Source organism: Rhinolophus sinicus, linkage group LG16 (assembly GCF_036562045.2).
Source record: "Rhinolophus sinicus isolate RSC01 linkage group LG16, ASM3656204v1, whole genome shotgun sequence".
NCBI lineage: Eukaryota > Metazoa > Chordata > Mammalia > Chiroptera > Rhinolophidae > Rhinolophus > Rhinolophus sinicus.
Window position 1 is genome coordinate 2,892,332 of NC_133765.1, and position 27,015 is coordinate 2,919,346.

Sequence of the window (27,015 nt, forward strand, 5' to 3'; positions counted from 1 at the left end):
GTTTATGTGGGGAAAATAGTATTTCCAGAGCAGTAGTTTGAAATCCTGGCTGAATGTTAGAATCACCTGAGAAACTAAATTTTTTAAAAAGTGATTCTCAGCTCCATCCAGACCAATTTACATCTCTAGGTGAAATCTTGAGCATCAGTAATTTTTTTTTTTTTTTTTGAGCATCAGTAATATTTTTAAAAGACCCTCAGTTGATTCTGAGTGAAGCCAGGTTTGAGAAGCATTGTTCCAGACAGAGCAGAAGTTCTCACCCTTGACTTCACACTGGAATCACCTACAAAATTTTAAACAATGCTATTTCCTTGGCCTGAAGCTTTGAAATTCAGGTTTAATACATTTGGGGTGCCCTCTAAATAAGAGGAATTGTAAAAGCTCCCCAGGTAATTCTAATGTTTGTCCAGGATCGAGAATCACTGATGTAAAACAGCGGTTCTCCGTCATTAGCATGTACACATATATCAGAACCATTTGGAGGGCTTGTTAAAACAGATTGCTGGACCTAACCCAAGGATTTCTGATTTAGCAGGTGTAGGGTGCAGCCCAAGAATTTGAGTTTTCTGCATGGTTCCAGAAGATGCCACTTCTCCTATCAGGCCCACACTTTGAGAATCACTGATCATTTGCTTCTCAAACTTTAAAGTGCTTATGGTAAGATCCTGGACCACCTCAGGATCTTAAAATACAGACTTTGATCCAGTAGGTCTGGGGTGAGATTTAAGAGAGTGCGTTTCTAACAAGCTCCAAGGTGATGCCAAGGCTGCTGGTACACAGACCACACTTTGAGTAGCAAGGTGCCAGAGGATAAAGAACATAAAGAAAGCATTTCTCAGAAACCTAAAGCGAAAGTTGGGTGAGTACCTACAGAGCTGTGATGGTTTCAATGGCTGTTAAGAGTATTCCTTTGATGGGGGAGTAAGAGGTATAATATTAGAGGTGGCAGGTTTTAGAGTAAGCAGCATCCTTTTGGAAGTTTTTCATATTTGAAAATCTCTTTTCCCTTTCTAATTTCTTTGAAAGAGATGACAAATGTCTTATAACTAGAAACGTGGAAAAGATAAATGACATCTATTGTTAAATGAATGCATAAATGTTAGTTACCATTACACACAGCCAAGAAAACCCAGCTTTTTAACATAATGTTTTGTTGCAAGCACCCATGCCCAGTTGAATTAATTTAAGGATCTTAAGTAGTATATTGTATTTAGGAAGATTTGAAAGTCTAAGAAATTTATGATATCCCAATAAAAATGTCAACAGGTTTTTTTAAAAAAATAAAACTTAAAAGCTGATTGTTAAGTTCATATGAATAATAGGCATGAATAATAAAGAAAGTTCTGGAAATTAATAGTCATGAGAAAATATAGCCCTATTATATAGTATATCATATTACAATGCCATAATAATAACTATAGTATGGTAATATTTAATGCATATGCAGACAGAAAAATGGAAGATCAGAACAGAAAGTCTGGAAATAGAACTAAATTTCATATGAGAATACATAATCTGAAACTATAATTTGATAAAGGCAGTATCTCAAACCAGTGAGGAAATTAAGGGTCATTCAACTAAACAACTGGATAAGCCACCTGGAGAAAAATAAAGTTGGGCCCATACCTCATATCATACAAGAGAAATTCTAAATGGATCAAATATCTAATTTTTAAAAATTAAACCATAAAAATGGATAAAACAGGGCCGGCCCGGTGGCTCAGGCGGTTGGAGCTCCGTGTTCCTAACTCCGAAGGCTACCGGTTCGATTTCACATGGGCCAGTGGGCTCTCAACCACAAGGTTGCCAGTTTGATTCCTCGAGTCCTGCAAGGGATAGTGGGCAGCGCCCCCTGCAACTAAGATTGAACACGGCACCTTGAGCTGAGCTGCTGCTGAGCTCCTAGAAGTCTCAGTTGGTTGGAGCGTGTCCTCTCAACCACAAGGTTGCCGGTTAGACTCCTGCAAGTGATGGTGGGCTGCGCCCTCTGCAACCAGCAATGGCAACTGGACCTGGAGCTGAGCTACACCCTCCACAACTAAGACTGAAAGGACAACTTGAAGCTGAACAGCACCCTCCACAACTAAGATTGAAAGGACAACTTGACTTGGAAAAAAGTCCTGGAAGTACACACTGTTCCCCAATAAAGTCCTGTTCCCCTTCCCCAAAAAATCTTAAAAAAAAAAAAAAGGATAAAACAGGAAAATTCTCCTATAATCTTGAAATTATTTAAAATCTAGACTCTATAAAAGATTGATGAATTTGACTACATAAATATTAAAAACTGCTGCAGGAAAAAAGCACAAGAAAGTCAAACTATAAAGAACTGGGAAAAATATTTCTAATTCATATCGTAAACAATACACTAATATCTCTAATATATAAAGAGCTCCTAGAAATCAAAAAGAAAAAAAGAGCAATATTCCAATATATAAATACACAAAAGATAAGAATAGATAATTCACAAAAAAGTTAATAATTATGGCTGTTAAATGTATGAAAAGATATTTAATTTCAGTTATTATAAGAGAAATGCAAATTAATACTACATTGGGATTCCATTTTTCACCTATAATTAAACCAACAAAATTCCCAAAGTTTGATAAATCCATAGAATAAATTAGTATAACCAGTATGGGGGAAAATTTGTTAACATCTATTTAAAATAGAAATACATACACTCTAAGAAAATAAAGTGTAATTGGTAAGAGTATAGGCTTTGGAGCCAGGTTGGTTGGCACTAACACCTGCTAGCTGTCTGACCTTGGGAAGGTTGTTTTACCCCTTTGTGCTGCAGTTTCTTCATCTCTAAAATGGAGATAATAATAGTTATTTCCTCATAGGATTATTAAGAAGATTAAATAAATGGGTTAATATATACTCGTATGTAGAATGTTTAGATCAAAGCCTAGCTTATAGTAAGCACTATATAAGTGTTAGCAATTATTATTTTTGTTTGACCCAACACATTCCACCCCTAGGAATTTATCCTAGTTACATGTGCAGTTTTGCAATAATTCCTGTAAAAGATTATTCTATAACAAAAGATTAGAAAACACCCAAATGTCTATTATTTGTGGAGTACTTAAATAAATTATAGTATGCAATATTATACAATAAATTATACAATAGTGTACAATTCTAGCTGTTAAAAAATTGAGGATGTTCTCCATCAACTGTTATGGACAACTTATCAGAATTTATTGTTAAGAGAAATTGAAGGTGTAGAATACTGTGTACAATATAAAAAGGTGGGGAAGAATAAAAATATATATCACATTTGCTTGGTATGCATAAAGCACTGTGAACGGGTACATATGGATGGCTAATTGTAGAGGGTGGAGAGGAAACCGGTGGGAGCACAACTGTTCACTTTATACCGTTTCATAGCTCTTACTTTTGAACTATGCCTGTGTATTTACAGTATACAACATTTTGTAGGAACTTCATGCCTCGATTGCTCGGGGCCACCTAAATGGCATTTTTTCCTTGTAAATAATGGCTCAGAGTAGAACCATTGATTTTTAAATTCAATTGCTCCACAGTCCTTTGACTATTTTTCATAAATCTGTTAGTAGTACATTAAAATGCACAGGAAAAATCACCTTTGACTATATTATAAGATCTTAGTCACATGATGTGTGAAGCAAGGAACTCATGTAAAAACCAACACACACTAGAGGGCACCTAAGTATCACAGTTGGCCAATACCTTTGCTGGTGAATATTCAGTGCTTACTTTTATTATGATTTCTTCAGTAGCCAGAAGTTTTGTCTGAAACTCATTAGAATTTGAATCCATTTATGATCTACCATTAAAGGAAATTGTATCTTGAAAAATGATCTGTATTTCTATCTTGATTCCAATGTGACTTTGAAGGCTGATGATGGTGAAATTTAATATGGGCTCAGAAAAGAGTAGTAAGTACTTTATACATGTTACTCTTTTCTTTCGTTGTAATTTCTTGGAAAGAAATCACAGATACTTTGCAGATATGTATATAGAAAGGTTATTCAATCACCCTATAGTCTTCAAGACAATATAGTCCCCATTCTGAGGATTAGCACCCCTTTGTGGTTGTTGCTGAGACATCAGGTCAGTCAGCCAACAAACATTTATTGAGTACCAGCTGTATGCTAGGTATTCTCTCCAGTGCTAGGGATGTAACAGAAAACAACATGTGCAGAGACCCTGTCTTGAAGAAGCTTACATTTCAGTCATATGATACAGGCAAGAAACATGTAACAAAATAATTTCAGGTACTGATAAACACGTCAAAGGAGACTAAATAAAATTTACTTAATAAAGTACTGAGGTGGGTGTAACTGGGATGCTTAGTGCTTTTGGAAGGGCTCTCTGAGGAGATATTATTCAAGTTGAGACGTGAATGGATGAGAAAGAGAAAATTATGCACGCTGGCTCTGGGGGAAGACAATTGGTTTGCCCTAGGTTTGATAGCAGCGTTTTCTCACAGGAGGCAACATAATGTTATAGGAGAAAAAATAAAGCCAACACAAAACACTGGTTTGGTAGTAAGACAATTATGGATTAAATCCTGGCCCTTTAACGTACTAGGAGGTAGCACTTACGAGACATTTGAACAGGTGACTCTCTAAACCTTATCTGTTTCATCTTTTATATAGGGTCAGTTTCTGCCTTGGAGAGCTATTGGAAGAATTTATACAAAGCTTGGAAGAATTTATACAAAGCTCCTGACACATGGCACACACTCAGTAAAGGGGAGCTATTGTTGCCAGTGGGCATTCTTTTAGCCATAGGAAAGGAAAGGAATCCACTCTGGGAATAGACCTTTCTAAACAGATTTTTTTTTTCCAGGCTACAGTGTCTCAAAATGAAAGGGATATGATTTCAGGTAGAGTAAGAACAAAGTGTAGCCAAAATATAGCACCTATACACCCTACTAGCCCACTCTACGGTGTGATTCCCAAAAGACTGTCTACAAAGGGGTATACCTAGGCGTACCTCATACTTTCCATGCTGTCTCTCAGACTCAAATTCTCAGAGTGGTACACAACGCCCTTCATGACCTGGTCCCTTCCTGCTGATTTTGCCTCATCCTTTGTGGCTTTCCCCTTGCATACTCTGCGCTAGACATAGTCTGGGAACTCACAACTCCTAGACCCCAGTGTTTTGCCTGGGTCTCTTCATACTAATGGGCCACTCTTTCAGTCTTGTTTGCTTCAGACAACCTTACCTTCCTTTGGAAGTTCAGCTCAAAGGCCTCTGCCTTTATGAAGACTCCAAATATCCTCCCTCCCACTACCTTCCTCATACCTGCAACATCCACCATGGAACCCACTACACCCCATTGCACTATTTTGTTAATGTATCTGTATGTATTTACATGACTCTGAGCTCATAAGGGCATGGGCTGACTCATCTCTGAATTCCCAGAGGCTGGCATATAATAAACCCTATGTAAATTTTTGATGAAGGGATGTGATTGTTAAATACTTTTTCTTTGGTCCAGAATTTTATTATTTTCACAATGAAAAAAATAAGAAAGACTAACTGGAGCTTGCGCTGTTGACTTAAATATTGGAATTTGTCATCAAAAGATCTGATTTGAGTCCTATTATTGGAGCCTTTTATTATTGTTAGTAAATCACAAAATCTTGCTAGGCTTATTTTTCTCCATTAGAGTGAGGTTACAAATGTTTGCCTTCTACCACAGATCCCAGATTATGGGGATGACCAAACAAGGTAGTGTATGTGAAAGTTTTGTGTAAGCATATAGTCCTGTATAAATGTCATTTATTATTGAACATTCGATTTGAATTTAATCTCCTACTGCATTAGATTAATATCTAAGTGATATATTGCTCTCCTTTTCTGTAGTTTTGAATTTAGTGAAACTTTTGTCTATAAAATTAATCTTTACCTTTTTTAATGATGATAATCTTTTTCTAATTATATTTGGTTAGAAACAGAAATTTTTTAATAGAATTCTAGTTTGCCAGTGTTTTTGACTCCCACCTTTCCTATTATACTTGTAAAAATTATTCTACAAAGTGAGTAATCTGTATATGTTTATTGATTTTTAGATTTTTCTTTCTTTTTCTTTTTCTTTTTTTTTTTTCTTGGCCCTTTTGCAACCACAAGAAGAGCACTTACTTACGACAGCATAATTCAAATTGAACTTTATGGAATTTTCAATACATTTCTTTTCTTTCTTTTTTTTTTACTAGGCAAAGAACTTTATTTCTAACTTTTTCCCCAAGCTTCTTCACCTTAATTAGCTGCAAAGAATGATTTGTATATAAGTAAAAACTGAGAAGAGCTGCAGTGTCCAAGGGCCTAAGGCTTAGAAATATTAAAGATCGAGATTTTATCAGATCCATAAACAAAATTTTAAAAAGTAGTTATAATATAAAATAGCAGCTCCCAGTAACTTCTTCAAGTTTTATCTTCTTCAGAAGTTGACTCAATTCAGTTTGCTTCATTCTTGGAGGCCTCATCAAAATTCTCCACAAGATCTGGAACATAATCCTCCTCCTCTTCGGTAGCAAGCGGTGCTTTTCCATCCACAGATGGTTTGGGCAGAGCTTCAGCCAGTCTCCTTAAACTAGTCAGACTGTCTGCACCGAGCTGGTTTAAGATGCCTGGTAGCATGTCTGTCAGCTGCTTGGTCTCAGTGTGGCCTGTGATGGTGAAAGTGTTTGCTGCCAGAGAGGCTTGAACTTCAGGGTTGTTAAAGTGGATCGCTTTCCTTGGTTTGTGAGCATATTCATCTCTTCGATACCAGAGATATTGTTTACCCTTAACTTTTTAAAGGAGAACTGAAATTTTTTTTATCATCTGTTGTAACTATTCTGTGAACCACCTTCTTCTTTCTGCGAGCAGTTCCTTTCCCACAAATGCACATTTGTGTCTGCAGTTTGGTGAGTTTCTCCTGGTTCATGCTAGTTTCTTTTCATCTTGTGGGAGAGGAAACAGGGCCATGCGGGAGACTAGGGCTGGCGCTCAGGGGGTCTTGGGCAGACCAGCTGAGAATAAATGTACACATGCAGGGACGCAAGATGGCAGCTCTTCAATACATTTCTTAAGGCATTTTCTTTTATGCACTATTCAGCACTTAGTTGATTAACTACCAATTTGCATGATCTACAGAGTGATACTTCATTAATTCGATTACTGATAAGGGATCTATGAAAAGAATACTTTCCACGTAACTAAAGCATGCCTTTCCAAAACTAGAACTCCAACATAGTTAATCATTTATAAGGATAGCTTTCAAAAATGTGCCTAGCATACCCGATAATTCTGCACTATTGTACCCAGGCTGTATTGCACTGTTCTAATAAAATCAGGAACCATGGTGATGGGAATGAATCTTTGCCTCTGTATTAAATGCCCCAGACTACTATGAGTCTGGAGTCATTTTTGTAGCCGTCAGTGCATCTGCTCTTCAGGAGCTTCTGATAAGTGGGAAGCAGATGTGTAAACAGTCAGTACAAAGTGATAACTGGACATGTAAGATCCCTAAGGAACCCAGAAGAAAAAGTGCCTAAGTCTGTCGGGGGAAGTCAGAGAGGGCTTCACAGAAGAGGCGATCATTGAACTGATCCTTTAAAAAGAAGTGGAAGGTGAAAGGTGGAGGTGGGCAGCAAAGGTATTGCAGGAAAAGGGAGCATAAGCAGTGGTATAGACATGAAAGCACACTGTCTATGTAGAGCCTGCTCAGTAAGAACCTCTATGGCATTAGTCAAATAAAGTGTTTAAAGCAGATATGAAAAATGATAACTATATACATTAAATATTTAATTTTTGCTTACAATATGTGATATACATATATATATGAATTCACCAATCTTTTACTGAGGAGCCAAGGCCTTTTCCGTTAGTGCATATTCTATTGACTGGTGTGTTGCATTGTTTTGCATTTTTTTTGTGTGTGTTTTTTTTTTGCAGTTCGAGTGCATCTATGATTTGTACTGATTTCTTGAAAGGAAAGTGAAAACTTAAAAAGCCTTTAGAAGCAATCTAAGAACACAATTTTTACAGATTTTTACGAATGTTTCCACTAAACTTTTACAGTTTCCCCTCCCCGCCACACACACACGTGTTATTTTGCCATTTGCTTTTTTTATTGGGTCATTCTAAATTATTTAACTTAGTTTTCATGAAAATAACAACTCTATACACTGAGATTTCTCCAAATGATCTAATCTTTAAATAAATTTCATAATTTTAACAATAGTGGTACCTCGGTTTTCAAACGTAATCCGTCCCGGAAGACCGTTCGATATCTGAAACATTCGAAAACAGCCAACAGCGAGGCCTCAGGGTCTTGCACTCAGCGGAAGCCACTTGACATGTTTGACTTCCAAGGTGTGTTCAAAAACCAAAGCCCTTATTTCTGGGTTTACGGTGCTCGTGAACCAAAATGGTTCGTCAATGGAGATGTTCGAAAACTGAGGTACTACTGTACATTTAATAGGAATAAACAGGTTTGGGAACAAATGTAAAAGACTCTTGGTAAACATACAACTCAACTAGTGGAAACAGAAGTATACTGTGAGCAGCCAAGCAGCCATGAGCATTCAGCTGTGGGCATTTAGTTAGGGCATCTTAAAGGAGGGCTAGAAAGTGTTGCTTAATCCAGTAAATTATTTAAGAAGATGAATAATGTTGTGCGGTATATGACTAGATTGTGAGGATGGGAGTGAGGGCATTTAGGCTAGAAAAACTGGCAGGTTCCTTTCATATAGGTCCTTGTATGTCATTTTAAAGCAGGGACTCTCAGAATATGGTCCCTGAACCAGCAGCAGCAGCATCACCTGGAAACTCGTTAAAAATGCAAATTCTTGGGCTCTATCCCAGACCTTGTGAATCAGAAATTGTGGAGTGAGGCCTTTAAATCTGTGTTTTAAGAAGTTGTTGTGCGGGAGACCTTGCTCGCTGCGCCATTTGTCGTGCGGGAGACCCTGCTCGCTGCGCCATTTGTCGTGCGCGGAGGCCTTCTCGCCGCGCCATCTTTCAGGCGGGGCGGCCTGCGGGGTCTCTGCTCCTGCTCCCCACACAAGAACGCAGGATATGGTGAGGCCGAAAAGGAACACCCACGGAGCCATAGGTAGGGGCGTCATACCACTATGGTCTCACTGGAGTCTGGGCCCACTGGACGCGTGACCTGCCGTCCGCCTTTCCGCCAACCGACCGACCGATGACTCTCCTCCACTCTCCTCAACTCTGTTCCTCTCCTCTCTTCCGCTCTCCTCGGCTCTGCTGGGTTCCTCGGCAGTCCTCGGCTCTCCTCCATAGCCGCAGCAGTTATACCGGCGGCCAATCGGCTAACCGGCCACAGCCGACAGCCAATCAGCCACAGCTGACGGCCATTCACCACCCGAGCCAGCACCTTTCCACGTGAGGCCGAGAGCCTGTAAACTACTTTCTGGGGCTCTGTCCCCACATATGGTTAGGCCAAAAAGGAACACCCATGCAGCCATAGATAGGGGAGTCATACCACTATAGTCTCACTGGAGGCTGGAGTCACATGACCTGAACCTGCTGTCTGCTTCTCTGCCTGCTAACTCGACTCGACTTTCGACTCCCCAACCAGCGCAGCCGTGGCAGTTATATCAGTGGCTAATTGGCTAACTGGTTACAGCTGACGGCCAATTAGCCACAGCTGACGGCCGTCTACTACCCAAGCCAGCACCTTTCCATGTGAGGCCGAGAGTCTGGAAACTGCTCTCTGGGGCTCTGTCCCCACACTCCACCCCTACAGGGTCTCGCCTCACAATTTACGTGACAAGCATCTTCCGCGAAGGTCCCCTGTGTCATATTAGCCTACAGGCACCTACGGACGGAAAGAAACATTAGTCTTGGGAACCAACAATGGCAAATTCCTTCCATCTGGGAGGATACATGCTAGCTTTTTGTCCTGGGAAAGGAGGGTCGCTACCACTGGCACCTTTATGGCAGTGCTTGGGGTCCCTTGCATAGTTTCAACATGTAACAGAACAGGGGACCCCATAATAGGCCATATGAGAGCACATAGTTTTCTCGCAAAATCATCCTGGTATCGGGACCTCTGTACATTACAGTCACTTGCGGTGGCCACTCAGCCACCACCCCTGGCGTCACTTGCAAATCATGAGTCAAACCGGCCCCCCATGGGGCTATCAGACCCAACCACCGACAGTGGGGGCTTTTGACCTGCCAGGGCCAAGTCCATTGCTGCTGTTCCCCTGCTTTCAAGCATGTGGGTGCTGGCAGCAAAATGTTCCCATTTCTGCCGTAGCCTGGCTTTAACAGAGTTTCACTGGTGGTAACTTGTAATTGAATGGGAGCGGCCGTTCGATGTAGCAGAGCTTCTACTGGTGCAGGCCCTCCCTTCCGTGGTCTCTCATTCAGGACTCTCAGGATGTCCCATAGACGCGAGGCCCAGTCACGCATTGTAGGAGGGTGTTTTAACACCAGGAGACCTTGTTTCAAAAGGCTGTTGTAGCGTTTAATCATGCCAGCTGCCATATGATTCGGTTTCCAGCGTGCTGCAATTTCCTATGCAGCCAATGGGCCACATCAGTGGCAGGAGCCCATTCTAACCATCGGACCCACGCTAGGGCATCTGCTTCATCATTACCTGGGGACACTAAGGAGGAGTGACCTGTGACATGCATTAGGGTCACCACCTTTCTCTGCTCTAGGTCCCAGAGGTCCTGCCACATGGCTTGACCCCACAGTGGACGGTATCCTACCAACCAGTTTTGGTGTTTCCACATAGGGAGCCACAATGTTAGGCCCCGGAACACCGCCCAGCTGTCAGTGCAAATAACTAGGGGCCCGGGCTCATGGCTGATTATCATCCACACAGCCCGTAGCTCAGCCCACTGGCTACTCTGGCCCGTCCCACTATCAAACCAAATGGTGTCTGTTTTGGGCTGCACACCAATAGCCGTCCAAACAACTGCAGCCCCTCGGCTAGAACCATCGGTAAACCAGGCATCCTCAGGTACTGGGGACTGTCCTTCTTTGTAGGGCGAGGGCTCCAAGTCCTCCCCTCTAGGCAGAGCTCTTGGCTCAGCCTGGGCTACAAGCTCCACAGGCCCCAGGACCTGTTGTAGCTCTGTGCTCAAAGGGCTTGAACTAAGGGTGCTATGTTGCTCCAAGTAGGCACCCCACTTGGCGAGGGTGGTGGTCTGTGCCACCTCCGTTTTGGGTCCCTGGGTCCATGTATGGACCCACACCTGGACAGGATATGTTGTTCGAACCAACACCTGTGTCGTTCCTGTGATGGCTTCTGTGGCCACTAGGGCTGCGTACACAGCAGCCAGCTGTTTCTCTATTAGAGAGTAGTAGACCTCTGCTCCTTTCCATAATTGGGACCAAAATCCCACTGGCAACCGGAGATGCTCCTGCGTTGCCAGAGGCCCCAACCGTACCCCTCTTGGGTTACGTGAACATCAAATTCAAATGGGTGGCCAGGGTCTACTTCTTGCAGAGCCTGTGCCTGCTGCACTGCCCGTTTTGTGGCATTGAAGTCTTGCTCTATAGCCTCTATCCAATCCCATGAGGCCCCCTTTTTTATCATGTTATACAAGGGCCTCGCCATGTGTGCTAAATGGGGTACAAGCGCCTGCCAATATCCTAGCAGACCCAAATACGTCTGCAGTTGGGAGACCTTGGTCGGCCTGGGAAAGGCTTGTATTTTTCAGTAATCGCCTCAGGTATGACCTTTGTCTTACCGACCACACAACACCCAAAAACTTGACGGATAAGCCAGGGCCTTGGACCTTTTCCTCATTCACCGCCCACCCACGTGACTTCAAGTGGTGGAGAAGAGAGGGAGCTGTTTGCTCTAAATCTGAAAGAGAATCAGATGTTAGCAAGATATCATCAACATAATAAAACAAGGCCACAGAGGATGGGCGATCCCACTGTGCCAAATCCTGGGCTACGAGCCCGTGGCAGATAGTGGGGCTGTGCAAGTATCCTTGCGGAAGGACTTGAAAAGTCCACTGCCTTCCATCCCAAGTAAAAGCAAACTGCTCTTGACACGGGTGCAATGTCAATGGAGAAAAAAGCATTGGCCAAGTCCCTACATAGTGATCTGTTCCCAGGCAGACAGTCAGACGATCCATCAAATCGTGTATTGAAGGTACTGCCGCGTGCAAGGGTGGCGTCACCTTATTTAACTCCCTATAGTCCACAGTCATTCGCCAGGTCCCATCTGGCTTCTTGACAGGCCATACTGGGGAGTTAAATGGACTGTGCATTGGCCTCACAATATGTGCCTTCTCCAATTCCAATATTGTACTACCTGTCTCCTCCTGCTCTCCTGGCAGGCGGTACTGTCGCACTGTAACCATGCGCCATGGCTATGGCAACACTTGAGGAGGGCACATCATGTGGCTCCTGCTTCCCTGTGTCTCCAGCCCAGCTGCCAGCGAGAATATAATGGTATAAACCCCCTATCTATGGCTCCATTGGTGTTCCTTTTTGGCCTCACCATATCCTGTGTTCTTGTGCGGGGAGCAGGACCAGAGACCCTGCATGACACATGGTGCTGCGAGCAGGATATAGTGCCGGCCAAAACTCTCCGAAAGGCAGTGGAGCAGCTTGTGCGTATGAACACTGAGTCTCAGGAAGACCAGGAGGAGCGGTGCCGGGAGCAGGAGAGGATGTGGACAGTTCTCTGACCAGCATAGGAAAAGCCATTCAGCTGCTGGAGAGCTGGAGGCCCATGGAGGGGTGGGAAGACATGGGTGGTTCTCCAACCAGCATAAGCCAGAGAAAACAAAGGTCGAGAAAGCAAACGTTGTTGTGGCTATGTGGGCTGGGAAGTGCTTGCTGAGGTGGCCCAGATGCTGGACTTGTAGTCCCAAGAGGAAACACTTGCTGAGTCCTTGGTGGAGGATGTGCATGAGGTCAAAGTGGTCCCTCACCCCCGAGTTGGGGAGGACTTGGAGCCCTCTCCGCCAGGTCACATATTGTGAGGCCAACGCACAGCCCTGGTGAATGACTGTGGACTATGGGGAAGTGCCTTCCATCCCTTATTTGATGGACTGCTTGACTGTTTGCTTGAGAACGTACCACCATGTAGTGGAACTGGCAGATGTTTACTTCCTGTGTCTCGCCGGGTCGCCAGCCAGACTGTGGTGCATGAAGACCCCTTGTTTGGGTACAGGTGGATGTTTACTTCCTGTGTCTCGACCATCCGCCATCGAGAATATGTGGGCACCTTGGCTGTGAGCCACTATTTTTCCAGCATGGTATCCTGAGAAACCCTGGCTGTGACCAGGAAGTCTGGCTATGCCCAGAAAGACTGGCAGTGCCCTAAGAAACCCTGGCTGTGCCCAGGAAGTAGGTGGATATCAAGGGACACCCCCTGGGACATTACTTGGACTGGACTGAAACTTTTTCTCGTGAGCTGGATTCCTGACAGAGGGCCCCTCGTGGAAGACGCTTGTTGCGTAGATTGTGAGGCGAGACCCTGGAGGGGTGGAATGTGGGGACAGAGCCAGGGGAGCAGTTTCCAGGCTGTCGGCCTCACATGGAAAGGCGCTGGCTCAGTTATTAGATGGCCATCAGCTGTAATCAGATGGCCATCCACTGTGGCTGGGTGGCCATCAGCTGTTACTAGTTAGCCATTAGCCACTAATATAACTTCCATGGCTATGCTAGGGGGTTGTTGGTTGGCAGAGAAGCGGACAGTGGATTGTGCATCATGTGGCTCCTGCTTCCTGTGTCTCCAACCCAGCCGCCAGCGAGACTGTAGTGGTATGAACCCCCCATCCATGCTCTGTTGGTGTTCCTTTTTGGCCTCACCATATCCTGCGTTCTGGTGTGGGGAGCGGGAGCTGAGTCCTTGCATTACAAGGTGGGTCTTTCCTCTACATGATATGGAATCATTGCCAGATTTTAGTAATGGAGCACTTTGAATACTGTGACCATTCAGAGGTCATACTTAGTCTTAATTGTGTTATGGAGAATGCAGCTTGCTGGCTAGTCAACCTTCATATAGGTTACGGAAGACATTCCTAAAAATCTCACTTTTTTGAAAATGGTTAATGCTTCATTTATTTGTATATAGTTATTAAGAGTTTATTATGTGTCAGGCATTGTCCTGGCTATATCATTGGAATATATCATTGAACAAAATAGACAAAAATCCCAGCCCTTGTGGCGCTAACCTTCTATTACGAGATGGACAATTGACAAAACAGAGAAATCAGTGTATTAGTATGTGACATAAGTGCTAAGGAGAGAAATGAAGCAGAGCAAAGGGTTAAGAGTGCCTGGTTGGGGGAAAATTACAATTTTAAGTAGGTCACAAAGGACCTGAGAATGCTCACCATGCAAATATTTTAGGAAAGGGTATTCCTGGAAAAGGGAATGGTGAATGTGAAGGGCTGATGGGCCGGTGGGCCTGGGGCCACATTAACAAGGGAAGGGAATAGAAGTTGAGGTCCTAGTTTCCACCTTATTTTGTTCACAGTTGGCTACCTCGCTTTAATATAAATCACAAATACATCCAGATAAATAAGTGGATTATATGAGGTCAGACAGTTACATGCACGAACTCATCCTAGAAAAAGTGCTACATACCTCATTGCTGAATATCACTATGGTCACCTTTGAAGTACTCCCCTTGGGAAGCTATGTACGATGCCAGCGCCTAGTCCATCATTCAAAGCAATTTTGGAACTCTTTTTCTGGAATGGACATCAGAGCTGTCGTCATATTACCCTTGGCGTCCTGAATTTCATCAAGATGTCTTTCTTTCAATATTTCCTTTATCTTTGGGTAAAGAAAGAAGTCATTGGGGGTCAGATCAGGTGAGTAGGGAAGGTGTTCCAATACAGTTATTTGTTTACTGGCTAAAAACTCCCTCACAGACAGTGCCCTGTGAGCTGGTGCATTGTCATGACGCAAGAGCCATGAATTGTTGGCGAAAAGTTCAGGTCATCTAACTATATCACGCAGGCTTTTCAGCACTTCCAAATAGTAAACTTGGTTAACTGTTTGTCCAGTTGGTACAAACTCATAATGAATAATCCCTCTGATATCAAAAAAGGTTAGCAACATTATTGCAACAAATTCGCCAACTTGTCAGACCACTTATGTATTCTAATGTAAGTAGAGGGTTCAGTGAGCAATGCACATTGATCTTTTCACTCAATAATATTTATTGAACACGTATGTGCCAGGTATACTGACAGCTACCACATAGCTTGTGTGAGCAGCATGCCTGGAGCTGTACAGCACGGCAGCCCTGCACAGAGTCCCTCCTTTTCCTGTCTTCATGGGACTTACAGTCTGGAAGGGAAACAAACATAATTACCAGGTGATACTTGTTACAAAAGGGAAAGTACAGAGTATGGAGGCAACGTACTCAGGTGCATCTATTTTAACCTCTAGGGTATCAGGGAATGCTTCATGGAGGAAGTTATATTTCAGCCAAGCCTGGAACAGTGAATGGGATTGGTCAGAATAAGTTAGGTGAAAGGAGTTTCCAGGCAAAGAATGGTCTATGCACCGACGCAGAGATAATGGTGCATGTGGTCCACCAGCAGAAAGGGAAAAGTACAAGAGGAAGAGAGGAGGGCTGAAGAGCAGAGGATGCAGTGCCTTATAAGTCTTTAAAGATCAGGGGCAATGGAAAAGCAGTGAAGTGTCTTTAAGTAGGTGACTGACGTAACTAGTTTTGGGGTTGTAAAGGCTTGAGTACCTTATATGGAAGATGAATGTAAAAAATAATATATCCACAGGTTTTAGTGTCTTCTAATGCTTATTGAGCACATCACGAAATGTTCTATAGGAATGGAGAAAGTGGCTGTGGGGACAGAGTCCCAGAGAGCAGTTCCCAGGCTCTCGGCCTCACATGGAAAGATGCTGTCTCGAGTAGTAGATGGCCGTCAGCTGTAACCAGTTAGCCAATTAGCCACTGATATAACTGCCGCGGCTGCGCTGGTTGGTCAGTCAAGTCGGTTAGGTGGCAGGCAGAGAAGCGGACAACGGGTTGTAGGTCATGTGGATCCAGCCTCCAGTGAGACTATAGTGGTATGACTCCCCTACCTATGACTCCGTGGGTGTTCCTTTTTGGCCTCACCATGTCCTGCGTTCTTATATGGGGAGCGGGACCAGAGACCCTGCCTGATGCCTCGCATGACAAATGGCGCAGTGAGCAAGGTCTCCCGCACGACAGTGGCCAGCATCAAAGCCAAAATATTGCAGGTGTTTTGTCTCTAAATAACAGAATAATTAATACAAATCCCCAGCTAATTCAAATACTACATACAAACACAGGCAGCAGCAGTGCAGATGTTACAGGGCATAAGCTGACACAGAGCAAAATGTGTTAGAAATAGGACAGAAAATGAATACTGCAGATCCCTCATTAGCCAACTTAACAAAAAAATGCACACTGAATGCAATGATTATGCCCCCAAAGAGGGCTTAAATAACAGATCTGTTGGGGGGCGGCTGGATGGCTCAGTTGGTTAGAGAGTGAGCTCTCAATAACAAGGTTGCCAGTTCAATTCCCACATAGGATGGTGGGCTGCACCCTCTGCAACTAAAGATTGAAAACGGCAACTGGATTGGAGCTGAGCTGCACCCTCCACAACTAGATTGAAGGACAACAACATGGAGCTGATGGACCCTGGAGAAACACACTGATCCCCAATATTCCCCAATAAAAAATTTTAAAAAAGAATAAATTTATGAAAACAAAAACAAAAAACTATTATTAAAAAAAAAAGATCTGTTGGAATAATGGTAAGCAAATACTACCTTTTTAAAAAATCAGACTCTTTGGCCTATTTTAATTTGGATACGTGCCAGTTGTTAGCACCCTCAAGGAATGAGAATAAATAGGAACCTAATAAATTAATGTGAGGCTTCTCACAACATCTAAACATAAGTAATAAAAAACAATATAAAGGAAAAAGGACTAAAACCTCCAGTGATGTCAGACCTTAATAGCCATATGCTACTTAAACACATTTCAATGTGTGTCTATGCAGATAAAACTAATTCATATGCAGTTCTTGGTAAGGCATCAACTATCTTTGTGGTGCTGATTCTCTAAGAACCTGGTGAGTTTCTGTGAGAGAGCAGTCGCAGGCCAGTATAACTCAGCTGTATTCAATCTGAGTTGCTTTCCTACCTACAAAACCCTCACTTCAAAGCAAGGAACATAATGTACAATTTTTTAATGGCTCTAGACCCAGGCACTCAGGCTCTCTGCTCTGCGCCTTACTTCAGTGTAAACACCTAATCAAGATTGCCTGTGCTTCAACAATAGCAGCCAAATGCAATTCGAGAACCACAAGCCTTTGATGTCCTCCCAGCAAAGGCCGGTTTTCTAGTCTGGGATAATGACATGCCATGATTGCTGTCTTTGTTGTATCTTTTCTGTAGAGAAGCAATTATAGGCCCCAATTTAACAGAATAGACATTACACAGCTTATGATGCTCAAAATGCAATTTCATTTGATCATTTTCTCGATTTGATTGGTATTAATAGAATGGTTCACAAAAAAATAAATAAATAAATAACTGGCAGAGGTTGTGTCCCATTCCACTTTCAAAGAGATAATGTAGAAGTATGCTTTACTAGCCCAGAGACTCTCGCTGGGGTGATTCAGACACTGAGTTCCACCGAAACAGCCTGTGCATGGAAATATTGTACATTCTACATTCTCTGGGGAAGGAAGCATAAGACAATATGTTTTTAATTTGTAAACTTTTTACCAAAGCTATATAAGAGATCCCATCATTGCCAATCAAACAATATCACCAGTGAAAAACTGAATTAACTAAACCCAGTCCCCTTTACAACAGCCAGGGAATAAAACCACCCAGTAGCAGGTCTAGGAATAAGCCCAACTTCTCTTTCTCCCAGCCTCCAGATAACAGTTCATCCAAAACATCACCTGTTTGAGGTTTGAAAAATGATTATTTCCTTGCCTGCTTAGGCAGCCTATTTAGATTTTTTTACTCTCTTAGCCCTCATTTCTCCCCCAGGACAGAGTTGACTTTTCTTTAAAGTGAACTGTGTTTCTTCTTAACATCATGGCAAATACGAGATTGAAATCTTTGTAATAACGATGACAAAAGTTGTAAAGCCTAATGCTTTTTACAGTCATCTAATGTTTCTTAAACCAGTACTGTGCAAGGGACCAAGAGATGGAAACATTAGAAATATTTCCTGACCTTACGCAGCAGCATTTATAGTTTTAAACTTTCCATTTCAGCACAAGTTCAGCTGTTTCTTGGTGTTGTAAAGTTTTCCATTTGCAGAGTAAGTAATCATTCAAAACATGTTGACTACTTCCATTTGTAATTAGAAAACTTCCATCATCAAATAGTGCATTTTGCTCCTTATATTCAGTGAAAATTCAAGCATGGAAAGCTTTTATTTTCATTTTTTTCCCATTTTCAGATCAACCTTTAAGTATCTAAATTTCTACACCATCTATTTGCCTTATCTACCTAACTATCTATCTATCTGCCTATACAGTATTTGTGATAAATAGGCATTCAGGTAGAGATAAGTTTACACCCAAAATAAAGGAAACAAAATGTCTTTTGCCAGAGAAGCCACACTGAGTGGTAAGGAATGAGGTTGTCTTTATTGTCAAATGCTTATTTATTACTTAGTATTTAATAAATATTTTTGCCTCTTTCCATATTGAATACTAGTCTGCATAAGTATAAAGTCTATAGAAGCAGCAGAGGGAGAGTTTGAACACAAACATGGCATGTCCCTTCCAGTGTTACACCTTCCTGCTTCTCACACTGTATAGCCCATCAGGGAAGATGTAATAAAACAAGTATAAAATTCTGAATCTAAATTTAAAAATTAATCACATCAGTTTCGAAAGAGGGAGACTAGTATTTACAGGTGACAAAGCAGAGTGACCAAAGGAGCCCAACCTGAATAACCAGTCCCAGGAGGAAAGGCAAAGAAATAGGTCCTCCAAAGAAGAGAAGGCTTAGAAAAGACATTATAATCAGCTTCTCACCATTTCAGGCTGTTTTCTGAAAGAGAAATCGACTTATTCTATGTTATTTTAGAGGGAAGAGGGATAGAAATTACAGGAAGACATATTTCTGCTCTTATAAGGAAGAGCTTTATAGCATTTAGGTTGCTCAGTAATGGAATTATATGTTCATTGTCATGCAGGGTGTCATGCAGGGTCTCTTGTCCCGCTCCCCACATAAGAACGCAGGATATGGTGAGGCCACAAAGGAACACCCATGGAGCCATAGATAGAGGAGTCAGACCACTATATTCTCGCGGGCAGCTGGGTGAGACACATGAAGTAGGATCCACATGATCTGCAGTCTGCCAGTCACTTTTCTGCCTGCCAACCAACCAACCAACCAACGCAGTCACGGCAGTTACATCAGCAGTCAGTTGGCCAACTGGCTACAGCCAACGACCAACCAGTCATAGCCAACGACCAGCCAGTCACAGTCAATGGTCATTTACTACCTGAGCCAGCACCTTTTCACGTGAGGCTGAGAGCCTGGAAATTGCTGTTTGGGACTCTGTCCCCACATTCATCATCCATGAAACATTAAGAAGTCTAACATTTCACTCCATGGGACCATGTCTCCTACAGAAAGGAATTATTTGCAAGCCCTCTATTCTTTTCTCCCCCTCAATTCATAGAAGATCTTTAAAACTATACTAATACTGACAAGCATGTAACTCCCGCCAGGTGGCAGGTATTTAGACATCAAGTGGATGAACATTTTACCAGAGATGGTACAGAAGCACCAGAGGTTGTACTGGATTTCCTCCAGAATCTTTTCTAATATTAAGATTGTATAACTTTAATTTTGCTTTCTGAAATGCTGCCTGGTGACTTGAATTCCACATAGCACAGACAATCTAATTTCTTTATTTAAAATAGGTAGCTAATGGAGGCAATGAAGGGCCTTCATAATTTAGGAACCTAAATCCCACGAAAAATTTGGGGATCTAAATCTTATGTAGCTGCCCTTATCAGTGGTTCCCAAACCTGGCTGCAGAATAGACCCACCTTGGGTGGGTGGTTAAAGTATATTGATATTTGGGGCCATCCCCAGAGTTTCTGATTTAATTAGTCTTGGATGAGACTATGGCATTGATTTTTTAAAAGCTTCCTAGGTTATTGTAACATCTTCCTAAAATTAAAAACCATGGACCTACATTATTTAAATTAACTGAGGGCCAAACTACAAATTCTGTAAGTCAAAGATGATATTTCTAATGAGTTAGTTTAGCAAAACTATTAAATGTGTAGGCTCTGGAGTTAGACTGCCTGGCTCCTCTTCTTACTAGCTGTTGATTCTGGGCAAGTTGCTTAACCTTTCTGTCATGCAGGGTGTCATGCAAGGTCTCAGCTCCTGTTCCCCACATAAGAATGCAGGACATGGAGAGGACGAAATGGAACATCCACAGAGCCATAGATAGGGGAGTCACACCACTATAGTCTCTCTGGCGGCTGGGTTGGAGACACAGGACGCAGGAGCCACATGATCCACAACCCGCCATCCACTTGTCTCTGCCAACCAACCTCACTTGCCAGCTGCAATCTGTGCTTGCTAGCTCAGTCACCATCTTCTTGCTAGCGTAGCCACGGCAGTTATATTAGTGGCCAATGGCTCACTGGTTACAGCTGATGGCCATCCAATCACAGTTGACAGCCATTTACTACCTGAGCCAACACCTTTCCACATGAGACCGAGAGCCTGGAAACTGCATTCCTGGCTCTGTCCCCACACTCCACCCCTACAGGGTCTCGCCTCACTATCTACACAACAAACGCCTTCTACAAGGGGCCCTGTGCGAGGAGCCTGGAGGTGAATGCAATATCCTGGATACAGCCAGGCTCTCTGGGCACAGCCAGAGTTTCTCTGGGCACCACCAGTCCTTCTGGGTACAACCAGACTTCCTGGGCTTCTTAGGGTACCACCAGTCTCCCCGGGCACAGCCAGGGCCTCTCAGGGCACTGCCACTCTCTCTGGGCACAGCCAGACTTCCTGGGCTCAGCCAGGGTTCTCAGAGCACTGCCACCCTGTCTGGGCACAGCCAGACACCCTGGACATAGCAAGAGCCTCTCAGGGCACTGCCACTCTCTCTGGCCTCAGCCAGGGTTCTCACATATTCTCGATGGCGGCCGGTCGAGACACAAAAGCAGACATCCATCAGTTCCACTGCTTGGTGGTATGTTCCCAAGCAAACAGTCAAGCGGTCCATTAAATTAGGGATTGAAAGCAATTCCCCATAGTCCACAGTCATTCTCCAGGGATGTGCGTTAGCCTCACAATATGTGCCCTCTCTGCAGGGCGAGGGCTCCAAGTCTTCCCCAACCCAGGGGTGAGGGCCTCAGCAAGCACTTCTCAGCCCACAGGGCCGCAACGACCTTCACTTTTTCTGCCCTACGCTGGTTGGGGAACCGTCCATGTCTTCCCACCCCTCTACGGGGGTCCAGCTGTCCAGCAGCTGCTCCTCCTGGTCTTCCTGAGACTGAGTATTCAAACTGCTCCACCGCCTTTTGGAGAGCTTTGGCCAGCACCGTATCCTGCTCGCTGCGCAATGTGTCCCGCAGGGTCTCAGCTCCCGCTCCCCACATAAGAATGCAGGACATGGTGAGGTCAAAAAGGAACACCCACGGAGCCATAGATAGGGGAGTTATACCACTATAGTCTCGCTGGTGGCTGGATTGAAGACACCGGAAGGAGGAGCCACACGATCTGCAACCTGCCATCCTCTTTTCTGCCAACCAACCAACCCCACTTGCTAGCTGCAATCTGCGCTTGCTAGCTCAGCCACCATCTTCTTGCTAGCCCCCATTTTTCTGCTAGTGTAGCCACGGCAGTTATGTTAGTGGCCAATGGCTCACTGGTTACAGCTGACAGCCAACTAGCCACAGCTGATGGCCATCCAATCACAGTTGATGGCCATTTACTACCTGAGCCAGCACCTTTCTATGTGAGGCTGAGAGCCTGGAAACTGCACTCCTGGCTCTGTCCCCACACTCTCTGTCCCTCAGTTTTCTCATTTCCAAAAGTGGGTAATAATAGTACATAAGGTTATTATGAGGAGTAACTGATATATCATATGCTAAGTGCTTAGGACAGCTAATAGCATACTATGAGCATTCAGCGTATATTAAATACTATTGTTATTTCTATTGTTGTTGTCATCATCTTGGAGTGTAGTATTGTTTCATTTGGCATACTCAAACATTTGTTGCAGCATCTGGTTCAGATAACTGGGGTAAAATCAGGTACCCTGAGTATGTATCAAGCATTTAAAGTTATGAGTAGTTTGACCTCAAAGCACCAGTTCTCAAATCATGCCTGCAAAAGAAAACATTGTGTATTCCCATTTTTCTTGGGAACAATGCAGGTCCCTGAGTACTAAGATGAATCCTTGAAACGAACTGAAAATAAAACCCCACCCTACAAGACCTCTTTCTAGAGTATGCAGATTTGAGCCCCATGGCTCTAAGACTAAACTGAATCCAGTTAACATGCTATATATGTTTTACCCTTTTAGATCTTCTACTCAGTCAGAGTAACTGACAAGACGTCTACGGAGAATGCCAAAGAGACTGAAAATGCTGCTATCGATCCTGAAGACAAATGGCACCAAAGAGCCCAACAGCTAAAGGTTACCTGCTGGATTGAATTTTAAATGTGTTTGTAGTGTTGCTGCTGAATATAAGTAATGTTCGTGACTGACTTCTTATCATTTAAGGTGTTATTCTTGTCCGTGAGAATACTTAACGCACTCTCCTATGTGTGAGACTGGCTTCTGCTCAGATGGGCCATTGCTTGCTCAGCCAACCAACCCTACTCATTTTTCCAAAGGTTCTATTTCCTAGAGGAAAATCATCACATCACTTTCTAAACATTCAGAGTTATAGCCCTTTAGAGAAGAAAGGCATGGGGGAAATGCAGGGGAAGAAAGTAACAGTTCTAAAATATTGCCCTATTCTGTGCTGCTCTCAAGCCTGTTTCCTTTTGGAATTGACAGTTATATAGAGTCCGAAGGTGAAGGGGAACATGACCCCTTAAATGTGATTCCTGAGCCTCACTACTAACCAGTAACCTGACATGCTGACATGTGTTTTAGGCCATGGGTTTACTGCTTTGAAATCACATATGATTTCATGGAAGATTTGTGTGAAACTGTCCTCACTGACTGTTTTTCTTTAAGAATCAGGAAAAGCACTGGCAGCTGATTTCTCCTTGAACCAGTGTATGGAGTTATGTGGAGCAGTCACTCGTGGATGGGGTTTATCCCTGCTTAAGAAGGAATGGGCCCTTTGAAATCACGCAGCCTATAGAGCCTGTTGACATCATCAGTTAAAACTATGTGCAATGATAAAAGTAATAATGAAAATAATAAAGTTCATTCCAGTTTCAGAGAATTTAGAAAAGAGGGACTACCCAAATCACCTTTCCTCCCCAGTGGCCTCCAGGTCACTCTTCGAGTTGCATGAAAAGAAGCAAAGACAGTTGTTCACCCAGAGCTGCCTGAAAGCTGATGCCAGGGAGGACCCACCCGGAAGTTGAGAGGATGGGCTCAGAAGTGTCTCATGGCAGTGGGATATAAAGGACAGGATCTACTCCCAAACTTGGTAGAGCGCCTAGGGAGCTTGGTCAGTGGCATGGGGAGGACAAAGGAAACACCTTAAGGCTTGCCATGCATTATGGGAGATAGACTGGCTCAGAAGACATGAGCCTTCACCTGCCATTCACTCGGACAAATCTCTACTTCCTCCAAGCCTTAAATTTCTTCTTTATTGAATGAAGTTTTGGCCAAAATCAACTACAAGGTCCATCCCAGTTGCAAAATGCTGTGATTCTATGACCTTGCTTAAATTATCATAGAAAACACATGTGAAGCATGCAAGATTCTTGCAGCCTATAGCTTTCATAAGTATCACTAAGGAAAATTGTAAGCTTCTCAATTAATGATAAAATAATCCAGTGCTTGATTCACAGCGTGGTCCTAGATTGAGGCAGTAAAAACTTCGTTGAAGAAAATCAGAATAAAGCCAAAAGAACACTGTTTATTCTGTGTGTATTAGGACTCATTTGTATATAACCCACTCCTGAATGAAAGCACTGAGGAGCCAAACATGTAAACATTGCTAAACCTAAACTGACAGCAACACAGAGTGGCCCAAGGGATGTTTTCCTTTATTTAGAAAAGATTTGTAACTGCCTGCTGCCTCCTACCTAGGCCCTCGGTGTGCAAACACTCCAGGTTGCCTTTCTTTCTTTCTCCTCTTTAACTACCCAAATCTGATGGCTCCTTTCTGTCCCCCCCACCACATGAAGATTTCCCAGACACTCCTACCCTTGTACTCTGCCACCTCTCTCAGCTCTTATTGTGCCGGTGGTCTGGACCACACCCTCAGAGCTTCTCATATTTGGTCCCATTAGCTGCTGCTGCCTGTGTTTCTTTTGTATCAACCAAACTATAAGCTCCTTGAACATTAGTATTGTATTTTTCTCTACATCTCCTAGCACAATCCTTTGCACAAAGCTAAGGCTCAATAAATATTTACTGGTTGTTTAAAGAAACATTTAAATGTCATTTAGTGAAGCTCCAAGTGAAAATGGGCCTCCTTAGACAATTTTTTTTGAAAGATGACTTTAAAAGACTCTGCATATTCCTCATTAAACCTAATCTAACAATGAATAGTTCTCACTGAGAAATATTCTTGCATGAAATCAAAATAATTCACAGAATAAATATTTATGGAGTACTTATATATTTAGGCACTGGGTTTTAGGTGTCTAGCCCAAAAGACATGGTAAAAAATAATCTTCAAAAAAATAAATAAAACTTGACGAAAGCTCTTTTTTAAAAAAATGGTCCCTATGAGGCGGTTGGATGGCTCAGTTGGTTAGAGCGTGAGCTCTGAACAACAGGTTTGCCAGTTCGATTCCCACACAGGCCAGTGAGCTGCGCCCTCCACAACTAGATTGAAGACAATGAGCTGCCACTGAGCTGCCAGGGGGGCGGCCGCATGGCTCAGTTGGTTAGAGCACAAGCTCTCAACAAGGTTGCCAGTTCAATTCCCGCATGGGATGGTGGGCTGCGCCCCCTGCAACTAAAGATTGAAAACGGCAACCGGACTTGGAGCTGAGCTGCACCCTCCACAACTAAATTGAAGGACAATGACTTGGAGTTGATGAGCCCTGAGAAACACACTGTCCCCCAATAAAATTTATTGTTTTAAAAAATGGTCCCTACCCTGAAGGAGCTCAAAACTTTAGTTGGAAGACAGTTATAAAATCATTATAATACAATAATATAAAAGTAAGTGCAAAATGCAGTGTAACTAAAAGAGGACCTAATTCTGCCCTAAAAGGACAGGAAAAGCCTCCGTAAAATAGTTGACCCTAGAAGGATGAATCAAAATTTGCCAAGAGACAAAAGATGGCAACGATATGAAAGTGCAAGAGAGCGTAATATGTCCTGTGGATTACACATAGTTCAGCAACTAAAGAAGAAAATATGAGGCAGGGGAGTGGTGTGAAATGGGGCTGGGCTGGTTAGCTAGGGCCTAGGAAGACTTTTTTTTATGTCAATCAAAAGATTTTAGAATTTATGCTGTGGATAACATGAAGCTATTGAAAATTTTAAGCAGGTTAATGACACAATCAGGTTTGCATGTTAGGAAATGCATTCTGGCCATTGTCTGAAGAATAGATTGGAAGGGAAGAAGACTGAAGAGACAGCAGAACCAGGAAGGTGACTTTTGCTGTGGTTTCTGCAAGAGGTGATGGGAGAACTGGAAAAGTGCAGCACTTGCTCAGTGTTTGTCATTGTTCACTTTTCAGTAGGGTGGCTATATCTCATTCCATTGGCTGGACTAAACTTGTTGCAGTTCAGGACAGTACCTGATCCCACTCAACCCCTGCCTAGAGATGGTCAGGAAGGGAAATTAACAAATTTAACAGTTGCTTAAATACAAGATAAAATGGAAGAGAGAGAAAGAGAATGGTTTTGTCTATGAAAGAAATTCCAACCATAAAGAAAGGTTTAAAGAGTTTATTTGAGCCTTAGCTGAGGGCCAGATCTGAAAGCAAAATCACAGAGAACTGGGAAAATGCTCCAAGGAATAGTAGTTTTGCAATTCATTTTATACATTAGAATCAGAGGAGAAGACATAAGGAAGGTGACATGAAATCCATTGGCTGATTAAGGAGGCAGAAGAAAGAAAAGTGGTAAAATTTCTAGGATTGTATAAAAAACAAAATGGAGAGGTACATATTTTTTTTTACATTGCTGGGTACAGGATAATTACATACATAGTTTACAGAGGTATGCGGGTAAAAGATAACAATGAGGAATATTGGGTTTGTCTCTCCCTGGTACTGGGGTGTTTATCTCTGGAGGTCTGGGGAAGAGATTATTCTGGCATTTTAAGCATGTTATCCTAGATGCGCATAAACAATGGACAGGGCTTGCTCAATGTAAAGATTAATCTATCATATAGGCCTAGGATGTGACTTCCCCTTATAACCAGCTCAGTTTGGAATTTTTATGATCAGAACATCCTATGTGGTTCCCTTCAATTGTTGTGCTTGTCAGGCCTGCCAGGTAGCCCCCTTTTCATTTACAATCCCCCTTTCAGTCATAAATCAATCCAAAGGATGGCACTGATGACCAACCATTTGGTTCGATAATATGCTCGCCTGGTGCTAGGAAGGCTCATTCCTAGGAAATCTCAGTGTCAGCTTTGTCTTATTGAAATGATGGACCATTGGGGATGGGGCAAGACAGTAACCATGGCATGTTAATTAAGGCCTAATTTTCCCCAAAGGAGAAAATGCAGGTAAATAGGCCTTCATTATGAAGAACATTCTGGATCATTTCTAACCTGTGAGCTATCACAATCTGAGTTTTATTGTTTACCTTAATCTTTATCCTTCTGCATCTAATATAACATTTACATCACAAGAAGAGGAATAATAACAGTGGTCCAATAATACGATTGCTATTAGGTAAGGATAAAGTTGAGG

The 27,015-nt window shown here is 42.8% G+C and overlaps 1 protein-coding gene and 1 pseudogene across 4 annotated transcripts in view; one reads left to right on the forward strand and one right to left on the reverse strand.

The window, feature by feature from the left end:
• Nucleotides 1-27,015, forward strand: part of JHY (junctional cadherin complex regulator) — an 81,449-nt gene that overhangs the window by 19,918 nt on the left and 34,516 nt on the right. For all 4 annotated transcript variants that reach the window (XM_019718585.2, XM_019718587.2, XM_074321297.1 and 1 more), the window contains exon 5: nucleotides 22,526-22,639. In XM_019718585.2, coding sequence (XP_019574144.2) covers nucleotides 22,526-22,639 — 114 coding nt within the window. The remainder of the gene's footprint in view (nucleotides 1-22,525; nucleotides 22,640-27,015) is intronic.
• Nucleotides 6,349-6,952, reverse strand: LOC109438609 (transcription factor BTF3; annotated as a pseudogene).